Source organism: Dendrobium catenatum, unplaced genomic scaffold (assembly GCF_001605985.2).
Source record: "Dendrobium catenatum unplaced genomic scaffold, ASM160598v2 fragScaff_scaffold_719, whole genome shotgun sequence".
NCBI lineage: Eukaryota > Viridiplantae > Streptophyta > Magnoliopsida > Asparagales > Orchidaceae > Dendrobium > Dendrobium catenatum.
The window spans coordinates 75,567-102,151 of NW_021319181.1; the positions used below are offsets into that span (position 1 = coordinate 75,567).

At 39.3% G+C, this 26,585-nt stretch overlaps 1 protein-coding gene across 2 annotated transcripts in view; it reads left to right on the forward strand.

Annotated features, from left to right (window-relative positions):
* LOC110101739 (pre-mRNA-splicing factor cwf23) overlaps positions 1-26,585 on the forward strand; it is a 78,655-nt gene that overhangs the window by 44,416 nt on the left and 7,654 nt on the right. For both annotated transcript variants that reach the window (XM_020829778.2, XM_028696234.1), the window contains one exon: positions 485-573. In XM_020829778.2, coding sequence (XP_020685437.1) covers positions 485-573 — 89 coding nt within the window. The remainder of the gene's footprint in view (positions 1-484; positions 574-26,585) is intronic.

The following is a 26,585-nucleotide window of genomic DNA, read 5'->3' on the forward strand; positions in this document are numbered from 1 at the left end:
ATATGAGTCCTCAAGTCTTGATGTTCGATATTCAAACTCAATTCTACAAATAATTTCTCTCTCTAAATTAACACATTAGGACATTACATATCTAGAAATGCATTCAGAACCAAAAAGTTCAAGAAGATTTGTCTAACATTTTAACTTTGCATCTATTTTATTAAATGCAAGAAAAGGGGATGTAGTAAAATATTGTGAATTGTCATATTACGGAATTTAGGTCAAACTTATTGGCAATTGTTTTTTCATTGATATTATTCGCGTGAAGCTTGAAATTTTCTTTAGACCTTTTTTAATGTTATTAGCATAATTATTTAGCCAAGTGAATATATTAAAAATGGAGTTATGATGGACGCTTTATTTCGGTTTATTATTGCCTCACAGTGTTGTTTAACATTGTTTTTTATTGATTTATTTGTGAAAAAGCTCTAGTTCATTTATTATATACTTATGCTTTTTTGGCCATTCCGTTTGATCCTATCAGGTCACACGAATTGTATTTGCTGAGGCGGCCGAACCATATGATGTACTTGGGGTTAACTGGAAGGCTTCATTTGATAACATTAAGAAAAAGTAAGAAAAGTCTTTATTCATTTTTTTAGTCAGTCCACTTCCACATTCTTATTTATGATAAGTCTGAATAAATAAACACTATTTTACTACTTTGCATTTATTTCTTGAAGAATCCTAATTAAACTGTAGGAGACATTGTTTATTCTAATCTTTGTTCTGACTGATGTTCCCTAAGGAGCCCTCTGCAACTACCACCTAACCAACAAATATAGATTCATGCAGACATGCACAAAAGGGTTTAAGAATGAATAAAATAACGTGTATAGTTGAGAAACCATTCATTAGCATCTCATTTACAATCTTTATGGATCATTAAAAGAACAAGTAAGCCTCTTGTTGTAACATGAGTGGACATCTGCTCTGATATTTTCAATCAAAATATTTTGCTTGTTGTGAAAAGGATACTCAAGTGCACAGGCAGAAGTTCATATAGATCTCAAGATGTGGAGCTAAAAAGGAATTTACTGTTGTACAGAATGGATGCAAGTGCGAGACTGCTCCACCATTAGGATAGAGGGATGGTGTGCCAAACCTTGCATTGTGGAGCACAACTAATCTTGTTTGATTTTGGTTAATATTTGAATCGGATAAGGACTAAAATGGGCCCCATTTATTTGAAAATTTCATTTTAGTCTCTTGACATTCTAAGTAGGGATCCAAATTATATCACAGAAGAATTAATTTGGTCCCTATTTAAAGTGTCAATGGACCATGTTAGAAATGAAAATTTGAGAGGAATAAGAGAGAAAAATTTAATTTTATTGCATACAACTATCCCTATTTACAGATCTATACAAGATGTCTTAACAAAGAAACAAATAACTTCAAATTGATACGTAATTGCCTCAATATGATCCTTCCTAATTCAGCAACTCTACATTGGAAAGAAATCATCGGGAGAGTAATTATGGCGGGATTGAGAACTTCCCATGGATCATGCTTTATGGCCGTGGGATTTCTTTTAGGTTGAACAACTAGGATTTTAACACTCCCCCTCAAGCTAGGGATTATGAATTTGTCATTCCCAGCTTGTCAATTATTCTGAGAAAGACAGAGTGAAAACGTGATGGAACATTTTGCCCTGTTGAGAGCTTTTGATACTCAACAACTTCTGTGAAAAAAGAATCACAGAAATCAAAACATTACCCTTTGGTAAGGATATCTACAAGTTGATCCTTTGATGATATACATGGTTGATACATATTAGACTATTGTCTAATTTTTCTTTTAAGAAATGTCTGTCCACTTTTATATGCTTGGTCCTGTCGTACTGGACTGGATTTTGGGCTATGCTGATTGCTGACTTGTTGTCATATGTAGCTTCATGGGATCATTTCACTTGATCCTTAGATCTTCTAAAAACATCTTGATCCACAATAACTCACATATTCTTAAGACCCTAGCTCTATATTTTGCTTCCGTACTAAATCTTGCAATCACATTTTGTTTCTTGCTTCTCCATGTAACTAGGTTTCCTCTAAGAAATGTGTAGTATCCAGAGGTAGATCCTCTATCTACTAGTGATTTCGCATAATCAACATCCGTGTATGCTTCTAGGGTTATTTCGAGATCTCTTCTAAAAAGAATCCCTTTCCTGGTATTTCCTTTTTAAGGCAGTGCAATATCATGTCTACCACTTGCATATGAGCATGCTTTGGATTCTACATAAACTGACTGACCATGTTTACATTAAATGCTATATCTGGTATGGTGTGGGAGAGGTATTTCAATTTCCCTACAAGTCTCTAGTAAAACCCTTTATCTATATCTATATCTTCTTTTACTTCACCCAATTTAAGATTTGGTTCTACTGGTGTTGGTGTTAGTTTACAAGCTAATTTACTAGTTTCTTTTAGAAAATCTTTAATATATTTCTATTGTGAAATGAATATTCTTTTGCTGGAGTGGGCTACTTCAATTCCGAAAAGTATTTTAGTCTATCAAGTTCTTTAATGTCAAATTCTTTGGTAAGACTTTTCCTTAAACTAACTTTCTCCTCTTCGTTATTTTCTAGTCAAGATAATACCATCCGCATATACTAATAATATTGTGACTCCTCCTGAGTCTGAGTGTATAAAAAATAATGTATGATCCTCTTGACTTTGTTTATACCCATTAAAAAGCATATATTTTGAGAATCTTTTGAACCAGACCCTTGGTGATAGTTTGAGTCCATATAGAGCTTTTTTTAATTTGCACACCCTATTTCCTTTAATTTTTTTTTAAACCCTGGTGGTAGTTCTATAAATATATCTTCTTCCAGATTCCCATGCGAGAATGCATTTTTTTGCATCCAATTATTCCAGATGCCACTTGTACTCAACTGCTAGTGAGATTAGTATTCTGACAGTATTCATCTTGGCTATATGTTCAAAGGTTTCTTGGTAGTCAATGCCAAATGTTTGAGTGTACCCTTTTGCCACTAGTCTTGCCTTGTATCTTTCTAGTGTGCCATCATCTTTGTACTTTACGGAGAACTCCCATTTGCAACAGGCTAATTTTTTTCCTATCGGTAGATTAATGATCTCCCATGTATTGTTCTTTTCTAGGGCATGCATTTCATTTATCATGGCATTTTCTTCAATTTTTATCAGATAAGGCCTTTAGAAATATCTTTAGGAATATGGATATTTTATAGTTTAACCAAGAAATTTTTGTGTGAGGATGAAAAATTATTGAAGGATATAGAGTTGGTCATAGGGTATAAGGGAGGTGGTGAGCTTAACTTATTTGTAGATGGTTCAGATTCTTAGATCTGCTTTGGAGCACAATCTGAACTTGTACGCCTGGAGTAAACATTCTCAAATCTAATGATAGCTTTGTGTTTTGTTTCCCTATTTTGGTTTTCAGGTGGATTGGTTTAAGGTGAAGGAAGGTCAAAAGGTGCTAGTTCAATTTCCTCATCTTCCTCAAGTTCAATCTCCTCCTAAAGATGAGGCTTAAAAAAATAAGAATTTTTTTCATCAAAGGTAACGTTAACAAAGATAAGGGTTTTTCTTGTAGGTATATGATAACACTTGTAACCTTTTTGGGTAGTTGAATAGCCAACAAAGATGCATTTAGATGCTCTTGGATCTAGTTTTTCTCTATTTTGGCTATGAATATGAGCATAGGCAGTGCATTTAAAGATTTTTGGTATAAGGTTATGATGGGTTCGAAACTCGGGGTAAAATGAGGATAAAATCTCCATTAGAGTTTTGAGTCCTAGGGCTATTGAAGGTAGTCGGTTTATGAGATAAGTTGTAGTTTCGAGGGCTTCCCCCCAAAAAGATTTGGGTGTATTGTAGTGGAATAGAAAAGCTCAAGTGGATGCTAGCAGGTGACCATTTTTTCTCTCTGCAACCCCACCCCATTTTGTTGTGGGGTTTGAACGTAGGACTCATGGATGATCCATTCACTTTGGAAGTAGGAGGAAAGGGTTTTGTTGAAATAGTATTTAGTATTATCAGAGCGAAATCTCCTTATTTTTACTCCGAATTGATTTTGGATCATGATATGAAAAATGGGAAGAATGATGCTAAGATTGAATTTATTTTTGAGGAGATAGATCCAAGAGACTCTATTGCAATTATCATGAATGATACAAACCAGCATGCCCAGAGATATTAGTGATTATTTAGGGTCCCTATATATCACTATGAATAAGGTAGAAAGGAATATCACATCTCTCATTTTCATCTGGGAAAGTTCTTTTATGCTTGGCTAACTCACAAGTTTCACAATGAAAATATTTATTTTTTCATTTTTGAAAAAGCTGTGGGTACATGTCTTAGGACATCAAAAGATAGGTGTCCTAACCTATAATGATGAAGTCAAATAGTGGAATTCTTATCAATTAGGGATAACATAGAGCATTTATTTTTTTAAATTGGTTTAGTTTTTCCAGGTAGTACAGTCCAGCTTTCTTCTTAGCAAGTTCAATCTTCTTTCCCGATCTCTGGTCATAAAATAAGCAAGAAGTATGGTTAAATAAAGCTTGACAATTATGATCATTAATAAGTTTTTGCATTGATATTAGGTTTGCGGATAATTGAGGTACGTTGAGCATATTTTTTATGGGGAGTGAAGGAGATAATGTTGTCTTCTTGGACTGTTATTGTTGTAAGAGAACTATCAACAGTGATGATTTTCTTGTTGCTTGGGCAAGGGGTATAATTAATGAAGTGGGTAGGTAAGTGGGTCATGTGATTTGTGGCTCCTAAGGCAATGATCCATAATTCCTTTAAATGATTTCTAGAGGTACTTAAACTAATAGAAATATGAAACTTACTTGAGAGTGAGTGAAGAAGATGCATTTGATTTTTTAAGAGGTACCAGGAGTTGTTTTAGTTTATCAATATATTCTTTATTGAGATTTCCAAGGCTGGACTGTGCTTCTGGTTTGGGCTAACTTGTAATTTTGTTGGCATGCGATGTGCTCCTTGTTTCAGTTCTTTGATTCAAATCCTTACTGGGGGTTTTTCATGTATTTTTCATCATGTTTCCTTTGTGTTTTGACTTCTTGCAATAACTACATCAAAATGAGTCTGTCTTTGAATTTTGAGGAATCTTTACCTTTCTCCTTCCATGACGATTCTCTGTTCATCACCATTGCTAAAATTTCAATGACTTTTGTTTCTAACATCACTCCTCGTCGACCTTCTTCCGCGTGGATGAGAGAAATGGTTTCATTAAGTGACGGTGTCTCCTTTTTGTCGAGGATCTAGACTCTAACATGATCAAATTCTACATTTAATCCTGCAAGAAAATCATAAACTATATATTTTTTGATAAAGTTTTTTAAAATCGCAGCATCTTTCGGGCATCTGGTTTCTATGCATTTGTCGTGATCAAGTTATTGCCATAGATTTTGTAGAAGGGTGACATACTCCGTACGGTCTTGCTCCCTTGTTTTGTGCTTCCTACTTTAACTTTAATTTGAAAGATTTGAGCCGCATCCCGAGCTTTGAAGAAGGTTTATTTGGCAGCATCCCATATATCCTTTGTAATTGTAGGCTCCGAAAATTCAGCCCCGCCCTCTGCTCGCTTTTGCTCTTCTTCGAGGGGGAGTTTTAAATTTAAGTTCCAAGGTAAATTTTGGAATGCAGATGAGTTTATAGATAAGACACTACTCAGAGATTTCACCCTCATTTTGCAAGGACTTTAATGAGAGTTCTTGTTTCCAATAGGCACAAGCCCCTATAGTTAATTACCCCTCCCGATAATGAGAGAGAACTTTTGATAAAGGCTAGTCATCAATCAGATACATAGAGATACGCGTTATCTGGCATATAGTAGCAACATTGGGCTTGGAATGTTGGAAAATGGTTGGGAATTGAAGAGTTTGTAGGTTTGGTATTTAAAATAAAAAATTTTACCATCTTGCACTTAAAGCGGATGGTAGGGGAATGGATGATGAACCTGATCAAGATCCTATGGTTCCATCATCCCGGGCCATCGTGATCACTGGTCTACTTAGTCAGAGGAGGTAGTCGACCCAACCTGACAGAAGGATCCTTGTCGGCAGCCATGGGTTACTTCGTCTAAGGGTACCTTATAGACCTGGGGGAGTGTTTGTCTAAGTTGACAAATTTGAATCCACCTTAGCTAATAGAGGGCTTTGTGACCTATCAATCATATCCTATTGATTCATATCTCAAAGATTTGACGCCACTAAGGAACGCGTTGGCTCTGGCCATAACCGGTATTTCATGGTGCCATTTGGCGGCAAAACCACTCGGTTCATAGAGCCCCAGGTCATAACCGTTTATCGTGCGGCGCCATTTGGCGGCAAAACCATCGGTTAGAGGACATGTACCATATGCTTACTGGCAAGAGATTGTTTGAGAATGAATCATAGTGATATTTTCGACTAGGCATTAGCTCTATGTGGGTTGAAGTAAATTTTAATTTTTCCACCTCTGCAAATTGTTGCGGAGGGTGGATGGATTTTGCTTTAAGTGGTTGGATGGTTGATTTTCAAATTTTAAATATTTGGAATTGGATATTTTTTGGGATTTTGGTTGAAACTTGGGAGGCATTTAAAAGCATTTGTGAACCCCTCCAGTTGGGATGAACATTTAACACGGCCATCATCGGGGTAAATATGGGGTCATTCCCATTTATGGCTTGAATTTTGTCAACTCGACAGAGGATCGGGTGTCGTAGGCTTTATTCATTTGCTAGTGAATTCTCTTGATTATATGTCTTGAAGGCCTAATATAAATATATTAAAACAAATATACCGGTCACCACCACCGTATATTTGTTTGATGATTCGAACCCTATCGATTCTTATTGATCCGTATAGAAGGATCAGATTTGAACTTGAATTCACTTATTGACCCACATAGTATTCCTTGATGTTATGTGTATTCCCACAACACGCCACCGTGGCCCACACGGGTGTTTGATTTGATAGATGAATCTTCCTTAAAAAGGGCCTTGAAGGCCTAATATGAATGTATAATATAAATATTCCGGTCGACCTCGTGACCCTATATTTACTTGATGGTTCGAACCGTATCAAGAAGGATTGTGTTCGAACCTAGATTCATCATTTAGCCCCCACAGCATCCCTAAACGTCACGTATGTATCCATAACACGCTCGCTGGGGCCCATGCGGGTGTTTGGGGGGCATTTTATAATTATTAGTTGAACTTGGTCGACTCCTATCTACTTGCTTAGGAGGATCGGGTTCAAATTTATTAACCCGCACAGCATCCCTGGACGTCACGTGTATTCCCACAACATGCTCGCCGGGGCCCATGTGAGTTTTATGATTGCACTTGCCCTTTTTTTGTACCTATGTGTATACAAATTACCGTGCATGTGCAGGGATATTTTGAAATATTTGTAAATGCCTTCTGTTCGCTTGCAAGGACGTTGTAGATCCGATGGCGTGACGTAGCAGCTTTTGAATAAAGTTGTTTGCTGTTTTGTACGGATAGACTGTCGTGCACTACTTGTTATTTTCTACAAGTGGATTATAGTGCACTAATGAATCTCCTGCTATACGTCTATAGATACTTGCATCCATCATAGGTATTTCATATTTGCCCGTAGACAGCATGTTGAATATATAATGGGTCTCTTTCGGTGTCATTGATCTCTCGCACAAACTCTTGAACGATCAAGAGATTCATCCCATCGACAGCGTATCTCCCGTTGTCACTTGCATACATGTCAATGTATTCATTTCAATCTTGATGTTGACTGCAGGCTAAACTATGTTTCTCGAAAGTCCCTTTATGCTTATCTGTACCCTACTTAAATCTTGTAGGACATTTCTCTTTCATGGTGTTTGCAAGCGAATGTAGTTGGAATTACTGCATCTTTCTTCTGAGGTTTGTCTCTTGGAACATAGCTAGCAATATTTTTTTTTTTAAATTCACATTGTAGATGGAGAGCACTACAACTTTCTTTACGCCATAGTTTCAAGTCAATGTCCGTTTCAATGCTCTTGATACTGTAATTGGTCTCTCCTAGAGAAGGATCTGATTTGATTTCATTCTTTCCATGATTCACCATTAAGCTTTGTGTTCTTTCCTGTAAGCGTTCCACCAGAAGACTGCCTAAAGTATTCACTAGAGATATTGTAGGAGTCTTTGTTATAGTATTGGATGGATCATTACACCACAAATCCTTTGTTCATGCTTGTATTCATGACATGCATGCTTGTAGGTGAAATAGCAAGTTTTCCCTTGTCTATGTTTTGTTGGTGAACTATTATCTTCTTTGCATGGAGAAACTGCCATAATTGCTTATTGGCATTTACTTTTCAACTTATGCGGTCATTATAAATGAGCTGTAGTATTTCAAAGGTCTTATGCTATCGTCATATTCTCTACAATTTTCATTGGTCATTTCTTATGCATGAGTCGCATTGAATATCACCAATTTCACAATGCCCTCAAAGATAGCTTTTGGCTCACATAATGAATTTGCTTGTTGATATTTGTGTTTTAGTTAATATAAGAACTTGTTGATTGCAAGTGTGTCGTCACATTTTGCATTTGCCTTCGCTTGCAAGTGAATTACCATATTTGTTACACCTTTGTTGTCATCCACAAGTCATTCGTTGTGTGCATCACATTTGCTGACTTTTAAGAATTTCATTGTCTTGCAAATCGCAATCTTTATTTTAAATATTAGATCTGGTTTCATGTTGTTTTGATTACAAATTTGATTCCTTGTTTAGTGGCTTAGGTTCCACTCATTGGTCATTGTAGTTCCCATTCGGATTCAACTCTAAGTTTTTTGTAGTCAAATTGCAAGTCCTTCCTTGTGTTCAAATCTAGTTCATGTTCAAGTACAAGTTCAAGTTCTTGTCAACTATGCTTGATTCAAATCAAGTCTAAGTATGGTTTGCTATGTCATATTCAAGTCCAACCTCAAGTAGTCTCATTCAGCTCAAGCTCTTTTTAATCAAGTTTGATTTAGGTTTTGTTCATTTATTCAACTTTGAGTTTAGTTCATTTAATGTTCAAATTCGATGTCCAAGTCATTGTATATTTAATGTCAAGTCCCATTTTTTGTTGAAGTCCTCAGCATCTTCAAATGAAATTTCGGCAGCCTCCCAGCGTCGCCCCCGTTTAGGAGAAAATTCGAGAGACTAGCCTTCCCCTCGTCGCTACTTGAGCGCTTCGGGTAGGTGTCTAATGACACAGCGGCCGCAAATTCTTCAAGCCCCACCCGCTACATGAGTGTTTAAGGGTCTTCGGATACCTGTTGAAAAGGGCACGAGGGTTTCCCCACGTATGGGTACTTAATTTTTCCCCCTCACGCTACATGAGCGGTCCGGGGATTACCCACCTCGTTGCAAGCGTCGCACCAGTTTCCCACCCTACTACGCTACATGAGCGCTTGCCGGCCCGTCGCAAGCCACGAGAGAAGGATTTTTTTTTTAAGTTAGGAGTTATACCTTTGCAAGTGAATCGATGATAGAATTGGCATGCGAATTAATGTAATAATCAATTATAATTAACTAAAATTAATTATAGTTAATAATTACTAATTATAATTAACCATAGTCTATTATATTTAATGCTAGTATATTATATAATTATTTTGAATTAATTATAAATATTTATAACTAATTCGAAATAATTATAATTAAATAATAACTAATTATAACTAGCTATAATTAATTATCTTTAACATAATTAACCGTAATTAATATTAATTATAATTAATTGTAAGTAATTATAACTAATATTAATTACTTGTAATTAATGGGTAATTAATTATAACTAATACTAAGTATAGAGAGAGGAAAACTGAGAGATAGAAGGTGGGCTTGCAGCTACCTAAGGAATAGAAGCAGGGGTCGTCATGTTAGGTCTTGTTTGCGGCAGAGGTGAGAGGGCTCGGGTATAGGTGAGGTTTGGCGTGGGTTTCGGCCTGGGTAGAGGAGTTCAGCCTCGAGGAAATTGGGAAGAGGGGGGCGATGACCAAGTATGGAGAGGTCTATCTCTCTCTCTCTCTCTATGTGGATCGGGATGACCAAGAGGTCGGGCAAGGGGTGGATGGAGGTGGAGATGGGTTAGAGGGAGTTAAGGTGAGGCTAAAGGAAGTCTTCGAATGGGGCGCAAGTTGTAGACTTTAGCTAGGGATTTCGTTTGGATCTATTGGTTGATGTTAGTGACATCGGAGAGGAGAAGGTAATAGGTGAGAGGAAGCTTTGCCGGCTGTTGGAAGAGCCAGCTTGATGAGGTAGAGTAATGGGAGGTTGAGTTTTGGGCTTGCAAATGGAGGTCAGATGCTAGGCAGTGGAGGTTTGGGAGGGAGATCGGATGTGCACTGGAGCTTGCGAATGGAAAGAGCCGAAGTCGAAGGTTTCATTTGCTCGGGTATTTAACAACGGGATGGACCTCAAGCGGGGTTTGAGCATGAATCGCGGAGAAGCGACGCAACAACGTCGAGCTATAGGATTTCAGCGAGATTTTTGCACAAGTTTGACAAAATTTCTGGTACAATTTAAGCCTCCTTTTCATTTCTTTTTGCTGTGATATGGAGGTTAACAAATGCCCCCCAACAAATGTGGTTTGTGTATTGAGCGAATCACATTTGTTGTACGCTGATTGATCTTGTGGATATCCATATTTTTTATTTTGGATGTCACACAAAGGTTTTCATTTAGTGGATCTCCAAAAGTTTGTTTAGATGTCAGTTGTCATACTAAGATTCTCATTTTATAGACCTCTAAGAGTATATTTCTTTGCCTTTGTAGATCATTTAGAAGAACTTGTAATCATTAATATGATTGATACGTTGGTTTCAGTCAAGTAGAGATCCATGGGATAGTGATAGAGTACTTTATACTTAGATTTCTAGAGTGTTACTTCGTAGATTAACGATATTATTTAGCACTGTTACTTTATGTTCTTTTTTTGGCACCACTGTCATTTTTAGTTTATAACATTTCTGTATATGCTCAACATTCATCTTTGCCATAATTATATATGGAAGTGATATTTCTACCGTATATGTGCAGGCATTGTTTAGAATTTATCTGAGCTTTGTAGATTCATCATATGGCGGGACTTTGCTACCTCCAAAATGATTTGCATCTTGCTCAAAATATACTTTATGCTGGTAGCACATTCAGTTTACGGAGGATTTTTCCATTCTTCGCTCCTTTAACTACATTTCTGCAAGAAATTTTAAATATTTATTTGGGGATCTTGGTAGGCAGCGCGATGTCGACCCAAATAAATATTTAAAATGCCCCAAGCCTTTAGGGACATTTATAGATGTCATTCAGGGTGTCTCTTTTCATAGCTTTAACTTGAGTCTTGAGATTTTGGTTCTTCTGTCTTGTGCTTTGTGCTGTGGACATTGATGGAGAATTGCCTGATTTGCCTTCATTGATTTGCCAGGTAGTTGTTTCGTACCTTTTGCCCTATGTTTTTTTGCTTTGGCAAGCTTGATAGAGTAGATGCGGGTGACCTAAACCCTTTTGGTTTATGCTACGTTGGTGGTGATTAGTCATCGGTCCAGAGCTTTGTGCATAGCGGACTTATTGATGACGAAATTCTCTTAGTTCAGTCATAAGCTTTTCATGAACTTTGGGATAATTTCTTTGGTCCTTTGCTTTGTGCTTTGGTGGACTTATTAATTTTTTTTTTCGATCCTCGCTTGAAGCTTTATGAATTTGTTAAAGGATTTGCAGGTCTTGAATTCAGTTGATAGTACCAAATGTGGGTAGTATCTTGATCTTTAACCACTTGAGACTTTAATTTTAATTGTTTGAGTTCATCAGATTGGGAGAGCTAGTATTTGACAGCTCTTTGTTATCTGGTTACTGAAATAGAGGTTCCTCTATTATAACCATTCTTATGGCATGTTGAGTAAATAGAGCTGCCAGCGATCCAACCACATTTGGGCTTGTTGGATCCGACCTCTTAGATCCATTCAGGATTCAAACTTGAGCTATGGGAATTACGCTTCCCAATGTTGATTTGCAAGAGGATGTACCTTGGTGTATGCTTTTTGCTGATGATATTCTTCTTGTTGATAAGACTAGAGAGGGAGTTGAAGGTAAACTTGAATTATGGAGGTCAACCTTAGAGTCTAAAGGTTTTCGCTTGAGTAGATCTAAAACGGAATATATGGAGTGTAATTTTAGTAGTAATAGATCTAGTGAGGGGATTGTGACTTTGGGCGATCAAGTCATTAATAAGAGTACACATTTTAGATATCTTGGATCTATTGTTCAGAGTGATGGTGAAATAGATGGGGATATTATCAGCAGAATTCAAGTTGGATGGTTGAAGTGGAGGAATGCATCGGGCTTGTTATGTGATAGAAATGTACCCCTCAAACTTAAGGGAAAATTCTATAAGATGGTAGTGAGGCCTGCAATGCTTTATGGTGCCGAATGTTGGCCTTTAAAAGAGAAGCATAAGACTAAGTTAAGTGTGGCAGAGATGAGGATGCTCAGGTGGATGAGTGGCTTTACCCTTAGAGATAGGATACGAAATGAGCATATACGTGAAAAGGTTGGAGTAGCTCCAGTAGAAGATAAGATTAGAGAAAGTCGCCTTAGATGGTTTGGTCACATAAAACGGCGGCCTTGCGATGACCCGGTTAGGAGAGTAGAGGTATTAGATTTGACTTATGTTAAGAAAGGTAGGGGTAGACCTAAAAAGACTTGGTTAGAAAATATTAGGAATGACCTTTCTTTATTAGATTTAAATAAGAATTTGACTTTTAATAGGACACAATGGAGAAAAAGGATTCATGTAGCCGACCCCACGTAGTGGGATAAAGGCTTGATGTTGTTGTTGGTAGATTTAGAGTCATCCTTTGTGTTTGAAGATTTGAAGCCTATGTACATTTAGCAGTTGTTCGCGACTCCTTCGTATTGGAACTTTGGTTCTTCAGTCAATTAAGAGAATTTGGTAGTCTACGATCACTTGAACTTGTCAAATCAAATTAGCCTTCGTGCTTCCTATAGTCCCTACTGACGGGTTGACGAAGTGGAGGTTCTGCTAATACGGCCTTTCTTATGACGCATAGTACGATGTTAACCCAAATAAATATTTAAAATGCCCCGTCTTGCATGAAAATTTTGAATAGATTTTTTATTTTGAAATTTTAAATATTTATTTCGAGATCTTGGCATGCAGTGGGATGTTGAGCTGAATAAATGTTTAAAATATCCCTAATCTTATGGGGGATTTTGAAATGCATTCTTGCTATACAAGAGAATTTTAAATTTTGAAATGTATATGCTAATAAACATGTATAAAATACATAGCACATTGACCATAGCATTTTCTCGGGCAATTTCATACGTAGTATTTCTTCGAGTATCGGTCATTGATTGGCAGTATGGGCCTCTGACCATTCAGATCGATGAGTTGATTGGCTCCCCCTTGGTTCACTTTCTCAATGATGAAAGGTTCTTCCCAGTTGGGTACAAATTTGTCACAAATTTTTCTATGAAGATGATTGACCTTCTGTGCACCAGGACCATTTCCCCTTCTTGAAATGATCAAAGATGCACCATTAGATCAAATGACTTTGTCATTCTCTCTCGATAGATCTCCAAGTTCTGTTAAGCTTGCAACCTGACTTCATTGAGTGCATCAAGCTCTTCCATTCTCAATCGGACATTTTGTTTCTTAGTTAGCTCATTCTGAATAGCGACCCGAAGAGATGACAGTTCAACTTCTAGTGGCAGCACTGCTTCAACTCCAAACACTAGAGAGTAAGGAGTGGCTTTGGTCGATGTTTTTTAAGTTGTATGATACGCCCACAACGCTTCTGTCATCTTCGTATGCCACTCTCTTTTATTCTTAGTGAGGATATTCTTTAATAATTGTACTAGTATTTTGTTGAAGGCTTCTGCCAAGCCATTCGCTTTGGATAATTTATGGAAAAATATTGTCAATTGATTTTATGACGATCAACGAATTTGTAGATTTTTGTACTTTTGAATGCCGTACCATTATCCGAGATTATGCGTCGTTGTACACCAAATCTGTAAACAATATTGTGGGTCAAGAAATTGATCACATGATCGAATGTGACCTCTCTGAATGAAGCCGCTTCCGATTACTTTGAGAAGTATGTTGCTGCTAGAATAAAGCGGTGTTCTGCTGATGACAGCGTATCTATTGGACCGATTATATCTATGCCCCAGCATTTGAAAGGCTAGGACGCCACTGTTGGGTGTAGTGGATTTGGAGGTTAACGTGTAACATCACCATGGATCTGACATTCGTGGCATCTCTTTGCGTGGTCAATACAATCTTTGACTATGGTCGGCCAATAATAACTCATTCTCTTGATTTTAGCGGTCATTTTGGGACATGACTATTGTGCTCCACAAAGTCCTTCATGGACTTCTGTCTCTACCCTATCAGCTTCCCTAGTCTCTAGACATTATAGCCACATTTGATCAAAAGCCCGACGATATGTGTCATTAACAAATGCGTATCGTTGTGGGCTCCGAAAATTCAGCCCCGGCCTCCGCCCGCTTTTCTTTTTATTCGACGAGGGAGTTTTAACTAAATAAGTTCCGATGTAAATTTTGGAAGGCAGATGGGTTTGTACATAAGACACTACCCAGAGATTTCACCCTCATTTTGTGAGGACTTTATGATCTGAGTTCTGGTTTCCTATAGGCGCAGCCCCTATAGTTAATTACCCCTCTCAATCATGAGAGAGAACTTTCGATTAAGGCTAGTCATCAATCAGATACGTAGAAATACGTGGTATCTGTCACAGAGTAGCAGCATTGGGTTTGGAAATGTTGGATTTGAATTTGGGCATTTGAAAAGTTTGATATTTAAAATGAAAATTGCACCATCTTGCACTTAAAGCGGATGGTGGGGGAATGGATGATGGACCCGATCAAGATCCCATGGTTCCGTCATCCCGGGCCATTGTGGTCCCTGGTCTACTTAGTCAGAGGAGGTAGTCGACCCAACCTGACAGAAGGATCCTTGTCGGCAGCCATGGGTTGCTTCGTACAAGGGGACCTTGTATACCTGGGTTGGATGTTTGTCTAAGGGGACAAATTTGAATCCACCTTAGCTAACAGAGGGCTTTATACCCTATCGATCATATCCTATTGATTCATATCTCAAGAATTTAACACCATTAAGGAGCGTATTGGCTCTGGCCATAACCGTTATCTGTGGTGCCATTTGGCGGCAAAATCACTCAGTTCAGAGGGCCCCGGGTCATAACCGTTTACCTACAGTGCCATTTGGCGGCGAAACTGCCGGTTAGAGGACACGTACCACGTCCTTACTGGCAAGAGATTGTTTGAGAATGGATCCTAGTGATATTTTCGACTAGACATTTAGCTCTTTTGTGAGCTGAAGTAAATTTTAATTTGTCCACCTCGGCAAACTGTTGCGGAGGGTGGATGGATTTTGCTTTAAGCATTGGGATGGTTGAATTTCAAATTTTAAATATCTGGACTTTGGAATTTGTTGGATTTTGGCATTGTGGGTGGAGTTTGGAAGACATTTGGATATTTGGGGGACATTTGAAAATATTTGGGAATCCCTCCGGTTGAGATCTGCATTCAACACGGCCATCATCGGGGTGTTCGGGGTCATTTTCATTTAAAGCTTGAACCCTGTCGACTCTTTCTGGTTGTCGACAGAGGATCGGGTTTCGTATGCTTTATGCTCTTGATAGTGAATTCTTATTGTTATAGGCCTTGAAGGCCTAATATGAATGTATTAAGACAAATATGACGGTCTCCATAACCGTATATTTGTTTGTTGGTTCGAACCCTGTCGACTTTTATTGACCCGTATAGAAGGATTGGTTTCGAACCTGAATTCACTTGTCAACCCGCGCAGCATCCATAGACGTCACGTGTGAACCAATAACACGCTCGCTGGGGCCCATGCGGGTTTGGGGGCATTTTATAATAAAACCCTGTTGACTCCTTTTATCTACTTAGAAGGATAGTGTTTAAATTTAATAACCCGCGCAGCATCCCTAGACGTCACGTGTGTATCAATAACACGCTTGCCGGGGCCCTTGTGGGTGTTGATTGTATTTACCCCTTTAGTGTACCTATGTGCATACAAGTTAAGGTGCATGTGCGGGGATATTCTTGGAATAGACGCCTTCTGTCTGCTTGTACGAATGTTGCAGATTCGGTGGCGTGGAGTAGCATCTTCTGGATCAGTTGTTTGCTGCTCTGTACAGGTAGACTGTCGTGCACTATTTGTTGATTTTTGTAGGCGGATTATAGTGCACTAACTAATCTCCTTCCTTCGGTTGTAGAAGCTTGTAGGAGCTTATATTCTTTATGCATTCTGCTGTGATTTTGGTCTTTACAATACAGCCACTACTGCTAGAGGTAGATGTATTCATCCTTAGACTTAAGTTGACTACAGGATACTGCATTTACTGTAGTCTTTATGTATCTACACAGGGGTGGATGTTGTACATACATTTGTATTCGTAGAGGATTCATATTTATTGCAGATCTTCTTACGGCAACCTATGAATGTTTGTATTTGATGTGTATCGTCTTCCTTTACTTGAAATGGACTAGCATATTTGTTGACTATTGAATGATGGTCCTTTGTATTTTCTTGTCTCCTGATGCTAAATATATATATGTATTTGCAAGGGACTCATGATCCTTGTAATTTATTAATCGTCGTTGATTACAATTGGATAGCATTGTTCATATGCAAGCTGTATTGGTTTCACACACTTTAAATACATCTTGGTTGATAGTTCATCCCTACTTTGATGCACGAGCCAATGGTTGTGTACATGAAGAGTCCTATATCATTGCATATAGGCACATTATCATACTCCTCGTTCAATCGTTGCATGGATATCAACTTGATTGGAGAGCTTGAGTTAGTTTAGTTTGATCACTCCTTGCCCTAATTGATGATTCCTATTGAACATACATCTTTCATTTGATCTCAATTGGGTAAGCATGAATGTGGATTGATACTTGGATGATGATCGTTTGCTATTTAATTGCCTTTTCATTGAATTCTTGTTTGCATGTAAATTGATTTGCTTGAACGATTCGAGATAATTCCACCTCATAATTCCTTGATCATATATCTCTTGAATATTACCTCTTGGTGAAATCATTTTATGATTTATGACTTTCACTTCCAAATATTTAGACTTTAGGTTAAGATTTAGATCATTAATTCAAAGTCCAGTTCTGACTTGAGCCTAAGATCAAGTCCAAAATGAGTCTTCTTTATTATCATCTGAAGTGCAAGTCCTCTATTGTTCAAAAGTTTGCAAGTTCAAGAATGAGTTCCTTTCTTTGTTCGAGTTCAAGTAATAAGCTCAAGTCCAAATCAAATTTGAGTCTTTGTTGAAGTTCAAATGAGAGTTCAAATTGTTCAAATTATGACTGCTTGAGTTAAGCTTCTTACACATTTTTATTTGGGTTCAATTGTTTATTAAGTCACTTAGATCTTGTTCAAAAGTCCAAATACAAGTCCCATTTTGTTCATTTGATGTGCAAATCAAGTCCAAGTACGGTCCATTTTCACCCGAAATTTCGGCAGCCTCCCGGTGTCTCCCCCTTTTAGGGAAAAACTACGAAAAACTGGGCCTTTTCCACCACGCTAAGAAAAGCGTGTATGGTAGATGCCCTCTTTCGAGGACACCGCGGCCGTGTATTTTTCGATCCCCCACCACGCTAAGAAAAGCGTGTATGGGTATTTTTTGAGAATATTTTGCAAGAAAGTATTTTTTTATTTTGCAAGAAAAGCAGTTATTTCCCCGCAAGCGGGTACTTATGGGTATCCCCGCTTCGTCGTGCGTATCGCACCAGGTTCCCTTCCCACCACGCTAACAAAAGCGTGTATAGGCGGGGTTTCCAAGGCGATACGAACTTCGAAGAAGGGATTTTAAGTGATTACCTGCTTCGTCGCAAGCGTCGTGATGTACTCCCTCCCACCACGCTAAAAAAAGCGTGTATAGGTGGTCGTTTGTCTCGACAAATATGTTGAAACGGGTTCTCGGAGTTTTAGGGTTTAGGAGTTATACCTGCGCGAGGTCGACAGCGTTGGCTCGAGGATTGAGGTGCAATTAATTATAATCAACTAAAGTTAATTATAGTTAATAATTATTAACTGTAATTAACTATAGTATATTATAATCAATGAAAATACATTGCATATAATTATTTAGAATTAATTATAAATATCTATAACTAATTCTAATTAATTATGGTTAAATAATAACTAATTATAATTAGCTATAATTAATTATCTTTAACATAACAAATCATAACTAGTGTTAATTATAATTAACTGTGAGTAATTATAACTAATACTAATTAACTTTAATTAATGAGTAATTAAATATAACTAATATTAATTAGTTATAGTTAATTAGTCTAGAGAGAAAGAATGACTACCCAGGCTTTAGTGGAAAGGGCTCGGGTTAGAGAGCTCGGCTCAACTTAAATGGGTTCGGCCTTATATGCGTCGGGTTAGAGCAATGGAGGCTCGGTTAGGGCTGTAGGTGGGAAGGGGTCGTGTGGGCTTGAGGAGTTCGGTGACTTAGAGATCGGGAGAGAGCAGAGGCGGCGGGACGGGGCATCGGCAGTGGAGTTTGGCTCAAGTAAAGCTTTCCTTCCCTTCTCTCTCTCTCTCTCTCTCTCTCTCTCTCTCTCTCGGCCTACTGGAAGCAACGGCGGGATGTGGGGGTCGGGATTGCGGCTATGGCAGGAGAGAGGAAGTCGGGAACAGGTTAGGGCGGAGAGAGGCGGAGGTTTGCTGGAGAAGAGAGGTATCAGGAGAGAAGGATCACGTGGGTAGCAAACGGGAGAAGAGTGGGGAGCCGAAGCCCCTTCGGCCTTTATTTATGGGCGCTGAGAGGAGCGGAATCGAGGAATTATAGCAGGATTTCCGCCGGATTTGCGGAGACGTGATGCGAACGGCGCCGATTTCAGCCAGATTCGCGGATCCGATGGGTATGAAGTTTGCACGTTAGATTTCTTTTCTTCCTTTTTTTGTTCTCTGTGTATTGGTTAACAATCGTAATGCTCTTTTTCGGATTTGTGCGGCTAGAGATTTATCCATTGGGAGCTTGTTCCCTTTGAAATAGTCGATGAAGGGTTACCTCCAATCACCTCCCTCACCTCCCTCCTCAACATCGAGGTAATGCAACCACGGTTTTGTGCTTCTACTAGTCTCACGTCTCTTGACTACATGACGTTTTTCTGGTTTATTTTCAATAATGATTTGTTTGGGAGGTTGAGGATCGACTGGGGTTGCATCCTGCTAGCTTGAATATGGTATTCCCTCTGTCTACGGGAATTGCAAGATTGCTGGATCTAAGACTCGACGGCCATGAACCATAATTGTTTAGGCATCTCCACGTCGGTGCTTGCCACATGCTTGGCTAATTTGGCTAGGCAATCTGCTTTGGCATTATGACATTGAGGGACTCGAGCTATTTTAACATTTGACACTTTCTTCAAAGCTCGAGAGCTCGTCGATGGTAGTGGGCCAATTCAAGTTTGCCAACCTTGTAAATTCTAAGGACTTGATTTATTACGAGTTAAGAATTGCAAGAAATTTGGAGATTTTGACTTCTAACATTGATCACGATCTCCAGTCCTCCTATTAGAGCCTCATACTCAGCTTCATTGTTGGTTCGAGTTCAGTCAAATTGAATGAAAACCTCATTATGCTTCCCTCAGGTGCTACGAAAATGAGACTGATGCCGGCTCGGACCCTTGCAATATTTGGAGGTCGAGCAGGTTTAATTGACGATGCCCCGTCGAAGTACGTCTTCTAAAATTATAGTTTTTCATCTTTCTCGACTTGGATGATTTGCTCGTTAGTCAAATCATCGTTGAGTGGAGAGTCTGCTGGAATAGGATGTGCGGCGAGAAAATCTACCATGACTTGTCCTTTCACCTCCTTTTGTGGTATGTACGTGAGATCATACTGCATTAATAATATTGCCCACCTAGCCAGATGACCTGTAAATGCTGGTCTTGTCATCAAGAACTTCAGCGGATCGATCTTTGATATCAATGTAACTTTGTGAGAGAGCTTGTAATGTCGGAGTTTCTAAACTATATAAATCAACGCTAGGAAATGCTTCTTAATTGGAGAATAGCAGATTTTTGCTCCGATCAACCTCCGACGGGTGTAGTAGAGTGCATTCTCCTTGACTTCTTCATTATGTTAGGCCAATAATGCTCCGAGGGACTCTTCTAGCGCTGTTGTGTACAGTATAAGAGGCTTCCCCGAGATTGGTGTTGCGAGAATAGAAGGATTTAACAAGTATCTCTTAATACTGTCAAATGCTTCCTATCATTCTTCGTCCAACTTGAAACGAACATCTTTCTTCATCAACTTCGAAAATGGTTGGCACCTTCCCGAAAGACCCGATATGAATCGTCGAATGAAAGCCAGTTGTCCTTGCAAGGAATGAAGTTGGCGGAGATTTCTGGGAGGCGGCATCTCCATAATTGCTTTGATTTTGTTGGGATCGATCTCGATACCTCAATGAAGAATAACGTATCCTAAGAATTTGCTGGAAGAAACCCCAAAATCACATTTGAGAGTGTTCATCTTCAGATCAAATTTTCTGGTTCTCTCAAACATGATTCTCAGATCACTTAGGTGGTTTTTTCGATCCATGCTCTTGAAAACAAGGTTGTCTACATAACACTCGACCTTTTGATGTATTAACTCATAAAAAATGTGTGTCATTGCCCGTTGGTAGGTGGCACCAACGTTCTTCAGGCCAACGGGCATAATCGTATAGCAGAAAATGCTGATGGGCGTTTTGAATGATGTGTGCTTTTTATCCTCAAGCTCCATCTTGATTTGATTGTATCTTGACGATCCTTCCATAAATGAGAACATACCATAATTTGATGTGTTGTCCACCAGGAGTTCGGATACGGGGAACGGAAAATCGTCTTTGGACACGCCTTATTGAGGTCCCGAAAGTCAATACATACACTAATATGTCAGTTCTTCTTTTTGACGGGAACAATATTAGCGATTCAATCAACATATTTTTATTCACAAATAAATTCTGCATCTGTAAGTTTCTTTGTTTTTGCAATCACCTATTATTTAATCTACAATCTCATTTACATTGGAGCTTGTTTGACGGGTGTTGCATTAGGTTTGATGGTTAATCTGTGAACTGCTACATCAGGGGATAAGTTGGGCATCTCAGTATATGTCCAGGCAAAACAGTCCCTAAATTCATAGAGAAACTTCTTTATTTCTTCCACTTGCTCTTATGGTAGGAGAGAACTAATGAAGGTTGGGCGAGGGTCCTCCTCAGTTCCTAAGTTAACTTTTTTTAGCTCATCTATAGTGGCTATCTGTCCACCATTTTCAAGCTCTTCTGGTGCAGGCCTAGCCTCTACAAGTTGGTTATCATAATTATCAACTTCGTACGTCTCCTCAGCGTCAATGTCATCAGATTCAATTTCTCTACATATGATGGCTCGGCAAGTCTCCTTCCGGAGGTACTTTCGTTTGATGAATCCAATACCTTGTACACAACTATATCCTTCTGTCGTAATGGACACGAATTCTTTTCATACCAGAGGCCCAGGCATGTACGAAGTTGTCGTTTGGTGGTAGGAATATTTATTTGCTTTCGTAGCATTCTCTGAATACCCTTGGTATTAAACCTAGATAGCCTCGTAGGAAGTAACTCTTCAGAGTCGAGGAGCATACAACACCAATCATTATTCTCTTTTGCGTGCATTCCCGCATAATATAATACATTCCCTAGCACAGTCCCATTTTTAAGGGGATGCAGATAAAAGGTGGCGAGTTCTTCAACCTTATACACATCGCGCGGAATGATTTCATTGAAGTGTTGTAGGGGGATACGCATGAATAGAGTACGCTATCTGAGGTCGACATGCTGTCTATTTTTTTGGAGAATACACCTGCATTGTATTCATGTAGATAGAGTCGTAATCATAATCGTCATTTGAATATTCTGCCACCCTACTCCATTTGGCCGTAGACTGACATACTTTTCGGGATTTAGTTGGAGTGACATCATCTTAATCAGTATCACTCCCTAGATGAGGCACACAATTTTTCTCTTTGAGAATGGTCGGCGCTTTGGGAAGAGTCGGCGTTACCTTCTTTCTCTCCACCCACTTCTTCTCATCTTCCTATTTGGGATGCTTTGCATCTTTTGAACTTGATGCCTTAGCCTCAAGGGAGCTCGACGTCTTTCATTTCTTTGGCATGAAGTATCTGACATCTTCATACATCTTTACCTCATGTACTGTGATGGACTGGATGTCGCCAGAGATTTTGAATTCTTCTCCATTTATGAGTTACTTCATACACTAGTGTAGTGTTGATGGGACAATGTCATATTCATGCAACCATGGATGGCCTAGTAGCGCCTTGAATGAAGTGTCCGTATCAATTATATGGAATTTGGCTTATGTATGAAGTTCTTCAAATACAATAGGGAGCTTGAATGATCCAATGTTTTTCTGCCCTTTCTCATTGAAATCATGCACTATCAGCTTATCTGGCCTGAGGTGTTTTACATCGAGACAGAGTGATTTCAGTACTCTAAGGTTCATGAGATTTATGTAAGATCCGGGATCGATCAGTATTTGACTTATCATCATCTTATCGCTCTCTGCAGTAACATATAGAGGGCGGTTATGATTTATGGTTCCAAGCATCATATCCTCTTCAGAGAAGGTGATGAACGTCTCATAACGAGCTTGTAAGACTTCAATCAGATTACGTTCAGCAAAATATGCCTTGTATCTTTCGGGGTCTTTTAGAGCCTGAATTAAAGTCTCCTGAAGGTCCTTAGACATTACATGAGCATCGTATATGCTGGGTTGTGCAGGTATTTTTCTCAGATGGGATAAGATATTATAATCAATCCCCTTGGTTAAAGTATTCGCTTTTCTTAGTATCTTCAGGGATAATATCATCATTGATAACTATTTCTTTCTCTTTGTCTTTGTTGGGCATCCCTTTCTTTGGTGAAAGAAGTAATATCTTGCCGCTTCTCAACTGCACTTGAGCGATCTCCTCTAGCTCGAACTCATTTGACAACATATTTTCTTCAGAGTTAGCCATTATCACGTCTATTGATTCAAACTCACCACCCAGGTTTATATGTCCCATTTGTGATGCGATGTCAGGGTCTGATTCTTCTGTCTTTGGAAAATACAGATCCTCTGAATTGTAGTCCATTGGTGACACCATTATACGAGATTTAGAGGCTGCCTCTTCAGTGCATTCTTCTTTTATCAGCATATTTGGCATCATTGAGACTATCCGACATACTTCTACAGGAAGAGAATTCTCATCATCTTCTTTGGCTTCATCTATCTTAAGCTCTGACATGAAGTCAGTGAGCTTGATAGGTCGCCTCATAGTTTGATAGTATTCATCCAAACTGTCGATGGCTCTCTGAGTAGCAGTCTTTTTCTCTTTCAACTTCTTCAATTTGGTTTTCTTCTTGGAGGGCTTCACCTTTCCAAACTTCGAAGTTCCAGCTTAGTTGGAGAATTGCTTAGAAGTAGAAGCTCGTGCCATAGGCTGAGCTTTCAAATTTAGCATTGGCTCCGTAGGAGATTTTCACTTCACCCTTGGAATTCGTTCGAGCTGTTTCAACATTTTCACAGTTTTGTTAGAGGCTGCAGTCTCCCACTGTTATTCTTGCGCTGGCTTCTTTTCATTTTTTTTCTTTAACCGCGGATACGGAAGAGGACGTAACCACCCGAGTTGATTCTTTTCTAGGTTGAGTCAACACATTATCTTACAACGTGAGTTCTCTCTTTCGATATTTTCTTTCGATCCAATACTTGAAGATGTAACAATCTTCAGTAGGATGACCGAGTACTCGGTGGTATGGGCAGTAATTCGGGTCTCTCATATGTTTCGATTCCTCGGGTCTCTTGCTTTATGGCAGTTCTAACTGTTTGTCGAAACAATTTGGCGACGCTCTCTTTTTTAAATGAATATTCTTTATTCATCTTATCTTTGAGAGATGAGAATGTTTTATTACCAGTTCCTATTGCTTGCTTCGGGCGTTCTCCACCAATATGGTAAGTTCGTGGTTTATCATTGCCCTCGAATATAAGCTTCGATTGAGGGTTAGGGTTGTAGACTTGCTTAGGCTTTTCTTGATATTACATCGGCTGCTTGCATTTGTCTACATTATAAGCCACTTGTTTCCCCTTATCAGCTATGGAGAAAAATGTGGAGTCAGCCTCACCTCTTATAAAACCCGAGGCTTTAACCTTCTTGGGCTTATCAGAGTGGCTCTCTGATCTTGACAAATTTAATTTCTCAAACTTGGCTACCCTGTCCAGCAAGTCTTGAAATATGGTGATTGTAGCCATGCACAGGAAGGGTTATATCTTGTCATCAATGTTGCCCATTAACAATTGCACGACATGCTCTTTTTCAAGTTGTTGCTCACTGACTCATCCCTTCTCCTTTTCTTCAAAGCGAGGTCAGCGATCGTTATCTTCTCAGTTGCACTAGCAAATATCTTCACGAACATAGTTTCTAATTATGCGAAAGTCTTCATAGAATTGTTCGGTAGTTTGACATATCATTCGAAAGCAGCTGCTGTCAAACTGCTAATGAATTGTCGGAAGAGTAAGGCGTCATTGCCCCCTGTGTTCCCACAAGTAGCTTTGAACTGTGCCAGGTGCTGCTGAGGATTTTTGTTTCCATCAAAATTACTGAATTTTGGTACAGAATATCCTTTCGGATATGGAACCTGATCATACCCTGTCGGTTACAGACGACCCTTGCCCACCAATTTCTTGGCCTGATCAACGGCTATGATAGCCTTGATCTTCTCAAGCTGCGCAGCAGTCATAAGTTCAGGCGTACTTGCAATATTTTATGGGGTGGGTTGGCGGACGGTATTATGAACTTCATGACCACCTTTAGGAGCTCCCCTTATTCCTGATACTTGTGGCACTTGGAAGTTTGGAGGATCCGGAGGAGGGTTGGGCATAGGACTGACTGCAACATTTATCTGTATCATCTACATCACTGTCGTCATTTGGGCCATCATCTCAGTCATATTCTCATTTAACTGAGAGATTTTCCTATCCTTTGCCCTAATTTGTTGTCTTATTTGCCGTCGCATATCGTCAAGTGTGGTGTTTTCATCATCAAAAGGATTCTCCTCTACTTCCTCTTCTCCTTAGGAATAGACACCTATGCCAATGGTGGACCAATCTTCGTGGAGGCGCCGGTATACTTATCTAGGTTGCAGCCGCCAATCGTCATCATCTTCACCGTCATCATAATCGGCGCCATCATCAATGTCTATATGTGTCACCATATAGACAACTTCCATATTTATGACGTTATTAATTTCTTCCTTTTTTTTCTTCTATATATTCTTCTTCTTCAACGTTTTCTCCCCCTTCTATATTTTTTTCCCCTTCTATATTTCATTTTTCTTCTCCTTCTAGTACTCGAATTTCCCAGCGGCGACGCCACTGGATCTTCGGTTCTTGGTTAGGCAAGGAGATTTCTTCGACCAGTGGGCTACAGTAAAAGTAAGTCTCTTCCTTTGGAGAGGATGGCGAGCGACGAGATCCCCTGGAGGATTCTCTAAGGTGTCGACTTTCGGGAGGGGTGTCATTGTGGATCTTTTTGGGACCCATTCCTGACGTTGTTTGTAAATGGTGGCGGATCTCCGAGAAGTCATACCGGATGTCACGCCCAGATTAGTTCTTCTTTCTTCTTCTCTACGAGGCTTTGGCTTCCAAATTTCTTTTCCTTTCCGCTGGGACCTTTCGGCAGCGGATCCCTGAAACCGAGGTCAGGTGTCACGCCTCGATGCTCACCGCGCGGGACATATTTTCTTTTTTTTCTCTCCACCGCAACAGATAAGTGTTCTCTTGGTGGAATTCTCTTGGTCTCGACCATTAGTGGCCTAGAGAGTTTCAGGCTCCTTATTCTGAGGTGCTTGCACTTCAGGCTGCTGGTCCCAAAATGATCTCTTCAGTACCAGTGGAGCTATTTCTCTTTACCCATTTTAATTCGTGAATCCATTCCTGGTAGGAATGGTTGCTTCTAGCTCCCGGGCCGACCGATTGGATGGTTGCATTGGCAGTAGTTGTTGCTGGGCTCGTAGCTCAGCATTCTTCTTTCTCCTTTGCCTTTTTGTGAGCCTTCCTCCAGATGAGGAAGCCTCAACATCATTCTTCTCAGGTGCAGGTAATCCAGTTTGCAGTGATGTGGTGTTTGCAGCCACCACAGAAATCTTTTGACCAGTCACAATTCTTTTGGTCACTGGGTTTCAGGCTGTGACAATCTCTCGATCATAGAAATCTTCCTATGAGGATTTTCGGCAGTAGATCGTTGTGCCGACAGATGTACACGACGCGTGGCAACTTGGGATTACAGGCCTTTCAGTACTCAGGCCATTCTCAGGAAAGAATTTCAGGTACGATTTAAGTCTCTTTTTCATTTCTTTTTACTGTGATATGGATGTTAACAGCGGTGGAAAAGAACATGAATGTATCGCTAATTTTTGGAGTCATGGAATT